General features: G+C 38.0%; 1 protein-coding gene across 1 annotated transcript in view; it reads left to right on the top strand.

The window, feature by feature from the left end:
- The window catches only part of CETN3 (centrin 3), a 38394-nt gene that overhangs the window by 7533 nt on the left and 14573 nt on the right, over positions 1–16288 (top strand). Inside the window, exon 4 of the mRNA XM_036743277.1 lies at positions 15466–15657. Coding sequence (XP_036599172.1) covers positions 15466–15657 — 192 coding nt within the window. The remainder of the gene's footprint in view (positions 1–15465; positions 15658–16288) is intronic.

Here is a 16288-nt window from a genome sequence, read left to right as displayed (position 1 = left end):
ACAATAATATTCAAATACTAATAGTAGGTAGCATTTATTTAACATTTGAGATTTGCATAGTGCTTTGCATATATTATCCCAGTTGATTCTCATTATACTTTGAGAGGTGCTTTTTTTTTTCTTTTTTTTTACAAATTTTATAAGATTTACAAATTTTTACATATTAATTTGTAAATTAGGAAACTGAAGCTGACATGTTAAGTGACTTGCCCAGGATTACATAGTAAATGTCTGAGGTGGGATTTGAAATCAGGTCTTTATTTGTCTGGGGCCAGAAGCCCATCTGCTCTGCCATCTAATTAGGCAACTTTAGAAGGATGAATTGGAGAGGAGAGGGACTGGAAACAGGGATGCCTATTTAGGACAGGCTCTGTAACCACAATGTTGCTAGCAGATACTGTGGCTGTGTAAGACCCAACAAGACCAGCACACAGAAGGGCTGCCAACACAGGTTCTTTGATCTGTTTCTCTAAGGAAAGCAACTTTAAGGGATTAACAATCTCAGTTTAATTAAACATACATATATAATTCACTTATTGCAGGGGGAAAAGATCAGCCCCCTGAACTTCAGGGCAAATACAAACAGAAATTACAAGCATACAATATAAACAGAGCAAATAACACAAACCAGTCTATCCATAGCAATACATAGTTGCCAGAGAAGCACCAACACCTGTCTGTTTGGGTTATCAAAGCCTAGGGGAGCGGGGGCTTTTTCAACAGCTTGCCCAATCTTGTCACTCTTTCAATGAGTGTACCCCCAAAAGTCAAACGCTAACTTTCCAGTACATATACCCTGTTCAGGACCCTGGGGGCTTGAGGTTCACCATCCAGGGGGTGGAAAACCAAAGTGTGAGAAAGCAACACATCATATACAAATCAGTGACTCAGTTGTCTTAGTGCTGAGAAACACTCCAGGACAAAATATGTCTCTTTACCTGCCCCATTCAAACAAAGGCAGACTCATTAAAGGCACTTGACAGCAAAAAAAAAAAAAAATCCTGCCCTGATGACCGTTACAGGCTCTTGTGGTCCAGGTGAGAGGTGATGAAGGACTGACCTAGGGTAGCAAATGAATAGAAAAAAGAGGATAGTTGTAAGAGATACTGTAGAGGTAAAATCAACAAATATGACAAAAGAACTGATTGGATATAGAAGAAGGTGTGAAGGGTTATAGGGATGATTCCAGGGTTATGAACCTTCAACAGAAATAGGGATGTTAAGAAGGGTGAGTTTAGAGGGAGAGAGAAGTTCTGCTTTGGACTTAGAATTTTAGATGCCAGTGGAACATCTAGGAAATGATGTCTAGCAGGCAGTTGGTAATGTTGGACTGGAATTCAGGAGAGAAATTAGAACTGTACTTATAAAAATTAGCCATCTTTACCATGAGAGTATATGGACAGAAGAGATAGCCTGGTTCATAGTGTTGAGGACCCCAAATTCACCAGGCAGGAGATGTGTAGCAAAGTAGATATAGAAGGAACCAGGAGATAGACGTGTCATGAAAACCAAAGGAAGGAGAGGGTAGTTGTTAAGGCAATCAGTAAATGAGAAGCTCTCCCCCCCCCACCCCCCCCATTTGAATAGGCTTCAGGTGAGGCTCCAGGTGGGGCCATGAAGGGAGGTCTGGTTATATCTTCACTCCCAAGTCGGCCCCAAACCCCTAGCTCCTGGGTGCTGGGCCGAAAAGGGTGTGAGGCCCCCAGGTCCTGGGGGGAGGTGCTGGGACCAGAGCCAATAGTGGGCACCTGGGTCCTGGTTGCTCAGATGACATTCTAGTCGATTGGATGACATCTAACGACTGTATAAAAAGAGAGAGCACAGCTTGGAGATTTAGACGTGGTGGAGGCAGGAGAAGGAGAAGGAGAAGGGGTGGCGGAAGCAGCAGCAGAAGCTGAAGTAGAAGAAGCTGAAGCAGCAGGTGCTGCTGAGAGCAGGACTGACCTGCGTTCAGACTGAAGAGTGCTGAGCAAGGGCTTGAGGCCAGTGGGTAATCTTCTTATTGGGGGGAAGCACGAATATGATTTGGCTTACTGTTGTAATATTTTTCTGTAACCTCCTGGTTACTATTGTGAGGCAGACTTATTGGGCCTGGAAGCTTTTGGCCAGCATATCGAATTGGGAACATTGGTCCGTGGGTCTGCTACTTTGGAGCTTGAATAAATGCTTTAATTCCTCTGCCTTCTGCTTAGAGAATTCCTTATATCCTGCGATTCTGAACCATTCAGGCACATTTATGATTTTCTTTGAAATCATGAATTCTGCCTTCATGTTATAGTGGTTGACTGTCAAAAGAGTCAAAGCAGTCAATTAAGATGAGGAATGAGAAAGGGCCATAAAACAATTGAGTGAAGAGAAATTTGGAACCCTTAGAAAAAATAATTTGAGAATTTTTGTTTTTGGTGATCAAGTTCATAATAACAAAGAAAATTTAATTGAAAAATGAGAAAACAGTAATGGAGTAGTGGGATTGGATGCCAGGTTTGCAGTCTGACAACTTAATTAGGGGCTAAGAAGCCAGTTGGCACTGAGGTCATAGAAGCAAAGGGCGTAGATGATTCTTTATAGGAGTTTAGTGAGATGAAATAGATAAATATATGATGATAAGATTGGCAGGACTAAGAAAAGGCTTTTTTAAAGTAGGACAGACCTAGGCATGGTTTTAAGTAGCAGGGAAGGGAGTTAAGGAATAAAGAGAAGTTGAGGATGAGATGGGGAGTTATGTGGGGTGGAATAGGATCCAGGGCAGAAGTAGAATGTTTAACTTCTGCAAAGAGAAGAACCCTCTATTCTTCAGGGATGAGAATATGAGGGATGATAATAGAGTTGAAAGATAGGATTAAAGGAATTTCAGAGTTCAATAAAATGAAGGTAGCACAGATCTAGATGGTGATGTGGTATGTAGATGCTACCATGCCTGTGGGTGGCTAAAAATAGAGCAATTCATGGGAATTGTTGAACTGGGAGACTAGAATATTTCCAAGGAACAAGTAGCACATGAACAGTGGAGAAGAGTATAGATTTAAAAATGATATGGTTGGAAAATTCCAAGTGAGGAAAAAAGTAGCTGGAATAGAAGGTTCCTAATAGAGAGTAATGGGTGGTAAATTCAGAAAGGTAGCTAACCCTGAAAATCAAACTGAGGAGTTTGAACTTTGTCTCATAGGTGGCAGGATTCCATGACTCTTTGTACCCAGGCGTGTCTGTGTGAATAAGGAAGGGCTTGGAAATTGTTAAAGATGTAACTGATGTTTGTGACCCTGCACTATCACTGCCCAGCTCCGTGGTATATGCTGTGCCTTAGTACTTTTAGCAACTTACAGTATAGCTCACTGCATAAGACTGTCTCCAGGGAAACATACAACACAAGGAAATACAAATATAGACACCCTGGAAAGCCACGTAGGTAATCAGATACTCCAGAGCTAAATTGTTCAGCTGTAAAGGTCCCATCTGGCTCCCTCGTTGTCTCCTTTCAGCAGTCAGCTTTGCTGCACAAGAGCCATTTTAGGAGACGTGAGTTCAGAAGCCTGAGCTGTTACCTTTGTCTTTATCAGCTGGCTACAGGCAACCTCAGAAAGGGAGAGAGGCTGGCACCTTTTTCAGTCCTCTTGACAGCAAGTTGTTACCTTTTTGCCACCCAGAAAATTGTCCTGCTTTGCTGATTGTGGTGTATGGGGAGCTATTGAAAATTTTTGAGTAGTAGAGTGAATCCTAAAAATGGCATAGGTTTGATTGGTGAGGAAAATACTGGGGGCAAGGAGACCAGTTAAGTGATTATTCTAGAAATCCAAACATGGAGGAAGGAAGGCCCAAACTAGAGTGATCCTAGTGTGGCTAGAGAAGAAAGGTTGAATAAGAGACACTTTGAAAGAAGAATCGACACTTCTACATGGCCGACTGACTGCTTCATAGGAAATGAAGGAAAGCGGAAGTTAAAATCAAATCTATCAATAAACATTTATTAAGAGCCTACTATGTGTCAGGCATTGTGCAAGGCATTGGGGATACAAAAAGAGGAAAAAAGCAGTCCTTGTCTTCAAGGAGCTTACAATCTAATGGGAGAGACAGCATGTAAATTTTACAAAGCAAGCTATATACAGAATAAATAGGAAACAATTGAAAGAAGGAAAGCACTAGATTTAAGAGGGGTTAGAGAAGGCTTCCTATACAAGGTGGGGTTTTAGTTAGAACTTAAAGGAAGGGAGGCAGGTTATTAGGTAGAGCATTCCAGAGTGCTTTGAACTGAGAGGTGGAATATTTTATTCATGGAATAGCCAGGAGGCCAGTGTCACTGAAGGTAGGAGAAGGCTAGGTTGTGAAGGACGTTGAATACCAAACAGAGCACTTTATATTTGCAATATTTTATATTGCTGGAGGCAATTTGAAGCCTGTGGAGTTTATTGAGTGGGGTGGGGGGGGGGGTGGTGGCAGGATCACACGTGTGTTTTGGGAAAATCACTCTAGTGGCTGAATGGAGAATGGATTGGAGTTGAGGAGAAACTTGAGGCAGGCAGTCCTATCATCAACTGTTGTAGTAATTAAGGTGTGAGGTGAGGAGGGCCTGTGCTAGAGTGGTGGCAGTGTTGGAGGACAGAAGTGGATGTATTGGGAAGATGCTTCAAAGGTGAAATTGACAGGCCTTGGCAATAAATTAGATGTGCTGGGGTGAGAGATAGTGAGGAATCCAGGTTGACTCCTAGGCTGAGAGCCTGAAGGACGGAGGATGATATTGCCCTTTAAGGAAGGTGGTGGGGGAGGGTCTAAGGGGAAGGATAATGAGTTCTGTCTTGGACATACTGAGTTTAAGATACCTACTGGATATCCAGTTCAAGATGTCTGAAAGGCAATTGGAAATGCAGAATTGGAGGCCAGCAGAGAGATTGGGGTAGGAAAGGTAGATTTGAAAATCATCAGCTTAGAGATAGTAATTAAATCAAGTGAAGTAGTATGGAGGCAGTGGAGAAGAGGACCTTGAACAGAACCCTGAGGGACACCTTTGATTAGAGGGTGTGATCAGGATGAACATCCAGCAGAGCAAGCAGTCACATGGGGAGAAGAAGAACTAGGAGAGAGTGGTGTCCTAAAAACCTAGAGAGAAGAGAGGATCAAAGAGGAGGGACTGATCAACAGTGTCAGAGGATGCCCAGAGGTCAAGGAGAATGAGAACTGAGAAACAGCCATTGGATTTGGCAGCTAAAATCATTAGTAACTGGAGAGAGCAGTTTTGGTGGATGGGGTTAAGAAGAGAGTGAGAGGGGACAGCTAGATGGAGCAATGGATAAAGCACTGGCCCTGGAGTCAGGAGGACCTGAGTTCAAATTCAGCCTCAGACATTTGACACTAGCTGTGTGACTTTGGGCAAGTCACTTAACCCTGGTTGCCTCACCTCCCCCTCACCCCCCCCCCCAAAAAAAAAAGTGAGAGGAGAGAAAGTAGAGGCACTATATTGTAAATGACCTTTTTGAGGAGTTTAGCTACAAAGAGCAGAAGCGATATAGGATGATAGGTAGCAGGGATGGAAAGGTCAAGTGAGGGTTTTTTAAGGATAGGGGACACAAAGGCATGTGTGTAGGAAATAGGAAATGAGCCAGTAAAGAGAGAGAAAATAAAAATAAGTGAAAGTAGGGGTGGCAGAAGGGACAATCTGTTGGAAGGAGATCACTTGAACAAGTACAGGGGTTAGCCTTGGTAAAGGATCAGACCACTCTATCATGTGAAACAGTTGTAGTAGGAAAAAGTGGCAGAAGGCACCTGAATGATAGGAGTTGAGGAAGAGGTGAGAAAAGGGAGTTCATGGCAAATGGCTTCCTGAGTAATAGGTAGAATGGTGTCATTAACAGAGACAGTAAGTTTGGGGGATATTCTGGGCTAAGCCAGATTCAGGCCAACATAGTGATTCATGATCTGTATTCAAATGCACTAAGACACTTAATGAACCATAAAATGCAATAAAAGTGACAACTCAAAAGGTAGCTAAAGTCAAAAAGAAAGCAATTCAGATAAAATGGCTTATTTTTTCTTGGCTCTGCATTTACAATGGTGAACTAGGTCAGAAAGGAGTCCCTTGTAAAAGTAGGAATTTTGCTAAAACTTAGCATGAATACTAAATTGAACACTCGACTCTAAAGGCTGGGCTTTTTTGTGCCTCAGGTGACAAGGAAGGCAAGAAAGGTGACAAGGAGAGCTGAGGCTCTTTAAAAGACCAGTCCCACCTGCATAAAACAAGTCCTGATATTCCTACCTGAGTTTGTTTTTGGACTTGTTGAATTTGAGAAGACAATGGGCTATGAAGCAGAAAAATGTCCAGTATGAAACTGGAGATAGAAAACTAGAGAAAGATACTCAAGATTACCTATGTAGAAGAAGATTGGGGAATGGGAGTAGTCAAAACATGTGAACCCTGACGAGGACAGAATAGAAATGGAAGAGCCTTAGACTTGACTTAAACTCCGTCCAAGAAGACCCATTGTTGTGGATTGGGAAGAGGAGGAGAAGGAGAGAGAAGTTCTTAAAGTTTGTGTGTGTTGTAGACCTCTTTGTGTCATGGACCTGTTGGAAGGCTGGTGAAGCTTATGGACCCCTTCTCAGAATAATATTTTTAAATGTGTAAGTCAAGGTAACAAGCCTTTTTTAAGCACTTTGTGTCAGGTGCTATTCTCAGCACTGAGAGAGTATATTAAGCATAGAATATATAGGTTTACAAAGCAAGCCAATTACTGAAACATGTTATCAAAATATTAAAAAAAAGTTCACAGTCCGTAAGTTATGAACCCCTGTTGTGGAAGATACTATATAGTATGGTAGATTATGGTAGTGGAAGGATATTTTATTTGCACTATAACTTTAAATTTGCATTTGTACACAGATACAGTTAAACACGTTGTACACGGAGCATTGACTGAAAAAAAAAAAAAGATGAGTAAATGACTTAGAAACAATGCTTACATTTCCGTCCTGCCTTGATGACTTAGAGCTGTACTTGCTAAACTGATTTGACCATGAAATATTTCTGAACTTGAAATGTTTTGACAGAACTCATAACTGCTGTTCTAGGGAGTTGTGGTGCTTATGGATTATCCTCTCTCCCCTGAGGATAAAGGAGGGTTGAGGAAATTTTGTCATGAGACAGAAAAAGTTAACCCTATTTTCATACAGAAAAATTTAGGCAATGTAAATGATAATATCTATGTATTTTCTTAACATTTTATTGTATTTTTAATGTTTTAGTGATGCTTTTTTACATCACTTATGTTACTTTCCACAGACTCTCTAGTGGAACTCTCCTTTGTGACAAATAAAATTTAGCAAAACACATTGGTCATATCTGAAAACATATACCTTATTTTTCACTTCTAGTCTACCACCTCTCCTGAGGGCTGGGGATATGCTTTTTGAGTTTATGCTTGGTCACTGAAGAGTTCTGAAATCTTTCAGTGTTTTCTTTTATATCATTGTGTAAATTCTTCTCTTGGTTCTGCTTACTTCATCCTGGAGCAGTTAATACAAGTTTTCCCACAAATCTTAGAGGGGAAGAATATTGTCAACATTGAAATTCTCACAGAACTTTAATTTATATCATGTAGAACACTAATATTTTACGCAACTTAGTTTGGGAAATTTTAATCTAGAAGCTTGTCAGTGATAATTGTCTTCATTTAGAGATCAAGGTGGAGGAATTCTTTAGTCCTTCCGTTAGTTTCATTTAACTCTCTGCTTTTTTCAAAATTGTGTCTCACCACCTATTTTACTATGCTTAATTAAAACCATCAAATCCAATTATCTATATACCAAAAGAGAATGCCATCAGTAAGACATGGGTCCTTATCCTATAACAGGGCATCTTTATACTTCACCTTGAGAATGTACTCTGGAAGAGCAGACACTAGACAGATTACCAGAAATAACTTCCTGCCAAGGTGGTTTTAACGGAAGGAAAAGGATATCAATTTTGGTATCATTGGCAGTGAGTTCTAGACCCTTTAGTTATAGTGGAATCTGTGGCAAATGGCTTTTCTCTCTTTGAAATGAGAAATTTTTCTATTGAGAATGGCATATAGTGTCTGAGGAAAGAAAAAGTTTGTAACTTCTAAGGAATGTACTAGGCAGTGTTATATATATATATCTATATATCTATCTATATCTATCTATCTATATATACACGTATATGTACATATACACACACATATATTTTAGTGTTGGTCATGTGCTGTAAATGGACAATGAGCCCAGCCTAGCTTTGAATAGAAGATTGAATGGGATCAGATTTGGGAAAATTCACAGAGTTTTCAATGATCCTGGCCTACTCACCCATATTTTTAGCACACATGCTCCCACTAATGATATTCAGCCCTGAATCATGGCTGGACAATGATTTCATAAGAATCAAAATTGCACGTGACCCAAAGGTCAATGGAAAATTGCACTGTGAGATAAAAGTAGGCTTCAGTGTATTAACAACAATGAGATGCCTGAAAGAGTGCAAAAGATATTAAGGATGTATGTGGATAGAAAAGGAAGCATTCCTATAGGGTGTCAAGAGTGAGGAACGAGAGACGGCCTTCGTACTACTTTGGTTTTCACAAAACGTTAAATGAACTTCATTTTGTCTTTTATCTCTAGCACTTAGCACAGTGCCTTACACATAAATAGGTGCAATTGAATCCTAGTGCTTTGGGTGGGTTTTCTGTGAAATTTTTTCAGAAAGACATGGATAAGAATAGTGCAAGAATGAATAAGAGGGACTGCAACATTAGAGAGTCCTCTCACATATTAGATTGCTACCTTCAAGTAATGAACTATTGAAATAAAGTATTTGTAATTCATGTAGCAGGCTGGTTTTTTGTTTGTTTGTTTTGGGGCAGCTAGGTGGCACAGTGGATAGAGTACTAGGCTTGGTGTGAGGAAGACTCATTTTCCTGAGTTCAAATTTGACCTTGGACACTTCCTAGCTGTGTGACCCTGGGCAAGTCACTTAACCCTGTTTGCCTCAGTTTCCTCATCTGTAAAATGAGCTGCAGATGGAAATGGCAAACCAGTCCAGTATCTTTGCCAAGAAAACCGCAAATGGGGTTGGGAAGAGTTGGACATGACTTAAACGGCTGAACAGAACAGCAAAAGTAGGCTGTTTAGCCTATATATCAATGTCAGCATTGATTTTTGGGGGTGTCGAGACTATATGCTTTTTACATTGTGTATACTTTAGATAAACACTTTTATTCAGATTAAATTGATCATTTTCTAAACTGACTACATACCACTACAGATGTCTCATGTTTTAAGCATATTCATTTTAGTCATTTTTGGATTTACACGTTTTCTAAAGTAGGGAACAAATTTGTTGTATATGCAGGCATCCCTTGTTTTAAGCATATTCAGTAAGTAAGAGGCAGAACAGTGAGAGATGGAAAAAAGCGAAAATGTTATGTGAGAAATAGAAATTAAATCTTTGTGGACAAAGAGCAGATGTTTGAGTCACATTAAGGATGAAGTTATTTTAGAGGGAATAAGAGAAAACCTTGCAGAGAAATGTGTCTCTAAATTAGGAAAACTTGGTTCTCCCTAGTCATTTGCTTTCCTCCATCCGGAATTTACTTTACATTTTTGTGTAAAACATCTTCTACCTGTTTTTTCTCCTCTTTATGTACTCTCCCTGAGGGTTGGGTATACTTTACCTTTTTGTTTTTGTATTCCCTTACACAGTCCCTGGCACGTTGTAGTCCATTGATGAATACTTATCGAGTTGAATTGAAATTACGAAGGATGCAAATCTTGAGAGTGTCTGGAGCTGGGAGGTGAGGTAGAGAAGTGGTGGGGAGTCGCTTCCCTCTTTGGCAACTTCCTTTTGTGCCTAAGTTTAAAAAAACCCAAGGCAGTGATCTAGTAGAGTCACTTTCTCTTATATAGATTTAGAGAACTAGTACAGTTCCTGGAATAAATAATCATAGGCATAAAATTGTCATGCCTTCGTTTCCTTACCACCGTACTATTTGTTCAATCCCTTGCTATCTGATTTCTCTCCATATTATTTTAAAGAAAATGTTCTTTTAGCTCTTCGTCCTTGAATTCAGTAGCATTTGACATCGTAGGCCACCTTTCCTGTATAATCTCTCCTCCCTTATGTGTAGAAGCATACTGCCTCGTAATTTCTTCCCCTCTTTTTCCTGTTTCCTCCATTGGTTCCTATGAGGTGGATGTTTAACATGATTTTCTTGGCTTCTTTCTTCTTTTTTCTCTGAATTCTTTCTCTTGCCAATTTCATCTATTTCTATGGCTTCAGCTATTATATCTAGGCTGATGGTTCCCATATCTTTATCTCTAGTCCTGATTTCTCTCCCAAGCTATATATCCCCAACTACAGTACTCTTACTTAACTTTCTGATCTCTTTACTTCTTTGTAAAATGGAGAAAATAATAACTATTTTAAAAAAACTACTTGTGAGGTCAAATGAGATAGTGTATGTAAAACTCTTTCCAGATTTTTAAACACCACATAAAATGCCATGTATCATTTTCATCATCATTGGCCATCTTTATTTTATTATCTCTATGACTTATCAGTGCCTCAAACTTATTTTGACCCCAACAGAGCTTATCATATTTTTCTCAAACCCTACTTCTTCTGCCTTCACTATTTCTGTCACTCATTGAGTCCTTAATGTTTTTAATCTTTGAATCTTCTTTCTAGTCTCTAGTATCTATTCACTGACTGTTGCCATGTGGCCCAGTGGATAAAGTGCTGAACTTAAAGTCATGAGTCTTAGCTTCCATCCCACCTCAGTTGCTTACTAGCTTTGTGACCTTCGAGGAGTAACCTTGCTTAGCATTGATTTCTAAAATGGGAATAATAATATTTACATTACTTATCTCATAAAGTTGTTGTGAGAAAAGTACTTTGAAAAACTTTGTTCCTCTTTACATATTTTCATTACTACTACTGCAGCATTATTTTATTCTGCCAGTATTATTGCAGTAGCCTCCTAATAGGTTTTCTGACAATCTGCTCTTAATTCACTGATTCTATTCTTGTTCTTCACTTTGCTGCCAGACATTTTTCTCATGCATAGATCATATATTATTCTTCTCTTCAAAAATTTTTCAAGAGCATAGACACTGGAAGGGTCCTTAGAGAAAGTATAATCTAATCCTCTAATTTCATAGATGAGATTGAGGTCCAGAAAAGTTAGTTGACTTGCTAGTTAAGTCATATACCAAGAAAGTTTCAGATCCAGGGTTTGGATCTGTATTTTCTAAACCTAGTGCTCTTTCCATTTATACCACATTACCTGTGTTTCTTATGTTCTTCTACAATTCCATTCTTATTTTATACTGCTCTTTTCTTATGTACTTAAGTGCTAGAAAAAATTGTACTACTCATTGTCCTCTATACTTACCATACATTTTGCTACCTCTATACCTTAAAATATAAACAGAGCACTATTTGAGGTTGGAAAGGAAAGTCACTACTAACTGAAGAGGATTCTTGAAAAAGCTTCTTGGAATTCTGAAGCAGAGCTTTAATTGGACTTTTCAGTTCAGTCGTTTTTCAGTCATGTCCAAGTCTTCATGACTCTGTGGTTTTCCTGGCAAAGATACTGGAGTAGTTTGCCATTTCCTTCTCCAGGTCATTTTATAGATGAGGAAATAGAGACAAACAGGGGTAAATGACTTATTGAGAATCACCCAGCTAGTGAGTGTTTTAGGACTGGACTTGAACTCTGGAAAAACAGTCTTCCTGACTCCAGGCCCTTCGCCCTATCCATTGCACCACCTGGACTTTAAAGGACAGCAATTTAACAAGTGAACATTTTAGAATAAGGAAAAGCATGACCTCCAAGGTATAAAGGTGGTCAAACTTTTGTCTTATTCACTTAGCACAAAGGGTTCATCCAACATGTCTGGGGCCGCCTTTATGTTTTCGTGACATCATGTAGGTACAGCATGTGGGCTGTGCAGTGGTCATCCCTCACTCTAGTTATGTGAGCTACCCATTTTTTCCCCTGGCTATTCTGGTGGTGTATTAGATGGATAACTTAGGAGTAAGGATGACTTGAGTTTAAATTTAACCTGAGATACTTATAGGCTGTGTGGCCCTAGATATGTCACTTAACCTCCTTCAGCCTCAGTTTCCCCATCTGTAAAATGGTATAATAATAGCACCTGCTTCACATTGTTAGGAGAATCAAATGAGGTAAAATATGTAAAGAACTTTATGAACTTTAAAGTACTATATAAATGTTACCTATTATTATTCTCTGTCCTCTGCGTAATGTCATGTGCTGCAGTCTACTGACACCCATTTGTGCATTTATCTGTTGCTCTTTGAGTGAGCCTTACTTTCATTTCTTTGGACACTGTAATAGATCATGATTCACAGCCTATATATTATCACCAGAATATTGGTGTTCAAAAACATTGATGTTTGTTTCAGAGAGAAGCAAAGGGGTAATTAAAATAGTGCGGTTCCCCAATGGAAATCTAGCCCATTCTCCTCTTCTTGTCTAATTCTGGGCTGCTCATTGTACATTTGAACTGTCTCTCCAAGATGTATGTATTAATGGATGAGTTCTATCTGTTGTCCATTCAGCTATATATTATAATCTGGACAACAGGTAGGTTTTTCTGCTTGTTTTTTTCCTATGTGGATAGTTAGGTCAAATTCTTTTGAATGATTATGGATCTCATTTAGGATATTCTGGGGTGTGTTGTAATCAGTACAGTATCATCTGAATACATGCATTTAGAGACTCACCTATTTCTTCCCAAGATCAATCTATCTCTTTAATAGGGAATTCCTTTTCTATTTAGGTTCAAGGTGGCATTACCATCCATGGCAGTGGCAAATATGAAACAAATAATAATAATAGGCTTATAAACCCCATTAGGGAAAAAGAATGGAGTCTGATCTAAACTTCTTATTATCACCCAGTATCCAAGTCCTCTGCACACAGGCAGTCAATAAGTAGTTGCTGAATTGAATAATAATACGTTAAAAAAGTCTGGACTGTTTTTCCATCTAATTGTTTTCCAGATTATTGCAATATAGCGTGTCATTTTCTATTCTTGATTTTGAAAAGATTCTTATGTAATGAAGATGAAATTATATTGTCTTGTAAGGGAATATATCTCTTTTAGTCAGTTCTTTGTAGTAATTTTCTTATTTTCATCGATAAACATAGTATCATTCTAATTAAGATCTTGCTTAGTGGTAGAAGAGGCCAAGCTATAGGTCAGTTCGAACACCTAGGATCATGCATCTAAAAATGTAAAATAAACATATATGCTTAGGCATCAATTCCTAGTTAATCAAGTGTGGCCACACTTCAAAACAGAACATTTGTAAAAAGATTATATGGATATAGAAGTCTTAAATAATTTACAGAGTCACACCATTAAAGCTCCATTGGGATAAGAATTTATACATCTTGGATTCCCATCTGTTCCCAAAATCACCCTGTTGCTTCTTTAAGTACATTACTACTTTTGGCAAGCTGCTTTTTTGATTCACCTGTCATGTAAATTATTTAATTGGGCAAGAGCATTCCTTTTCTTCCTGTTCTGCTTTTTGTTGGAAATTATTTTTTTAAAAAAAGTTGAGTATGTGCCACATAGTTAAATGTGTAATTTTATTTTAGTGTTCTAGTTGTATACATGCCAACTTCTTTTTGATTGAATATTTATGAGCTTTGGTGTTCTGCATATTTATAGTAATATACTTCAATTAGTTTTTTGGAAGGCATGTTGGACCAAAGATTTAAAATTGATGGAAAAAGAAAACTTTAATAAATGCTTAAGTGATAAGATGTTAACATGAATAGGTACTTTTTAAAAAAGCTTATCCAACTAAAGGATAGAAATTATCAGTAAAACAATACTGAGCATGTGGGACACTCAAATTTTAATTTTTTCTTGTTCATAAAGCATCAGAATATTTTCCTTATATAATAACGCATTCTCATTGGTTCTATAAATTCCCTCAGGAATGAGCTATTTTTAATGTGCACAATGAAAGTACAAAATACATAGCCATACATAGTGTGTAGACTAATAGGTAGAAAACAGACGTGTTTGTTTTGATAATTTCAAAATTTTATGTATGAAGTAAAATATTTTCACACCACAAATTTATCGCAGTTCTGATTAGTGTGTTTAATGACAGATGTGAAAAATAAAACAACCAATAAAAAGTAAACTTTGTTTTAAGTTTTCATACTGGACACGATTGAAACGACTCAGCAACAACGAAATACTTTTTGAAAGCTACAGCTGAAATTCAGTTTTAAATTGTGTAGTAATATAATTTGGCATGAGAAACATTGGGGTGTAGCAGAAAGAGAAGAGAGCCCAGGTCAGGAAGATCTGGGTTTGTGGTACATAGTGAGTAAGCCACTTTAAGGTGGCAGTGTGCCAGATAACTATCTTAAGATAGTAAGTTGCAGCCTATGTGCCATTTTGCCTTGGTAGGTATTTCTGTTGGGAATTCCTATACCAATGAAATCCTAGGTCCAGTTAAAAAAATAGTAATGATTTGGCAGTTATAAAAGTGATTAATACTGCACAAAACTCAAACACTTATTTAATTAGAATGAGCTACCAATCCAGTTTTACAAATAGTTTTAGAATTTATGAACTTAGATGTTTTGCATATACATAAATAGAGCCTCCTTCCTGAGCGACTTGGGTGTGCTACAGACATATTTTCTATTTTCTCAGCTTCCTGCAAGCCTTTGCTGTAACTGTATTCCTCATTTTGGATTCAGAGCCACATTTTCTATTAAGTGGGGGAGGAAGGTAGAGTCATTTCCTATTTCTTCAAGTCTGTAGCTCTTGTAAGCACAATGACATGAACAGGAAGAAGTCATCTGTTGTTGACTAACTCAGGCCATACGTGTGTGTATCTAATCTACCGACAGCGGTTGGTGGTTTCAGTGCAAAGAACCTGTTAAAGTGAAAAAATATCTAGTCAAACCAGTTAATTTAATTAGATAAATAGGGCTTCTAGTTATGAAAATGTTGAGATACAATACTAGTTTTAGCTAACAAAATAGCTTTTCGTATAATTTTTTTGAATTGTTTTATGTTTGCTCTACTTTTAAAACTAGAGTACAGACTCCTTCAGGGCAGGAGGCATGCCTTATATTTTTGTGTCCTTTGTATTGATTATCAGGGTATTTGATGAATGATTGAGTCTCAATAAATACTACTCCTTCCCACTTCCCTTCCCTTGGAGCAACTATATAGTCTAATTTTATAATATTATCTATTAATGAAAAAAATATATGTTAAGGAACTCTAAAATTAGCTATTTAAATTTTAGTTCTCCGGCTACAGATAAGCAATGACCATAGTTGATTCTGCTGATTTGTATGGAAAACAAAGAAAAGATCTGTAATGTAAAATTTGATATATAACTAGAAGAATATCTTCATTATTCTAAAAATTTTAAAATTTTCTTTTAAACTTCAGTGACAGACTGGATTTTGGACAGAGATCCACAGGAAGAAATACTGAAAGCATTTAAATTATTTGATGATGATGATTCAGGCAAAATAAGCTTGAGAAACTTGCGACGGGTTGCTCGAGAGTTGGGTGAAAACATGAGTGATGAAGAGCTTCGAGCCATGATTGAAGAATTTGATAAAGATGGTGATGGAGAAAGTAAGTTTGGAGCAAAACTCGTTGTCAGATTTTATCTTAGTAATATTGCTGATAATTTTATATGTGGCTTTTTGTCCAACTGTCCTTACTTAGTTGTTATTATTGGTACTAAGAGCTGTCTTTTGGCAAAATTATGAATTTAACTAAATTTATCTTTGTCCTCCTAAAGCCTTCCCTTTCCGTATCTTTTCCTCCTGTAGTATTCCTTCTCTTGCCTGTAGAAGTCTAGTGCCTTATTATTAAGGCTCTTTCTTTTCCAAAGGATCTGATATGTCTTACCTTAGTGAATTTTAGTTACTACTCTCCCTCTCTGAGGAATATTTTAAATTTTATGTCACTGTGAAATAGGAAACTATGTAGCCTGTGAATCTGAATTTTAGGCCTTGGACAGTAAGTGAGGCAGTGTGGCTTAGTGGGTGGGGAGAGTGCTAGTCTTATCAATGTTAAGCAAGAAGCTGGAAAGCCTTTCTGGGCAAAGAAACCAACTTTTATTAAGAAAAACAAAGGTGGGGGGTCTACATTCCTCCTAGTATGGTCTGAGACCCTGAAATACAAAATTCAGTTATTTATAGGGCTCTTGATTCATGTATGGTGAAAAAGGGCTTGCTATTGCACAAATCTGTGCCCTTTT

This window comes from Trichosurus vulpecula, chromosome 1 (assembly GCF_011100635.1).
Source record: "Trichosurus vulpecula isolate mTriVul1 chromosome 1, mTriVul1.pri, whole genome shotgun sequence".
Classification (NCBI taxonomy): domain Eukaryota; kingdom Metazoa; phylum Chordata; class Mammalia; order Diprotodontia; family Phalangeridae; genus Trichosurus; species Trichosurus vulpecula.
This window is presented reverse-complemented; position numbering and strand designations above follow the sequence as displayed.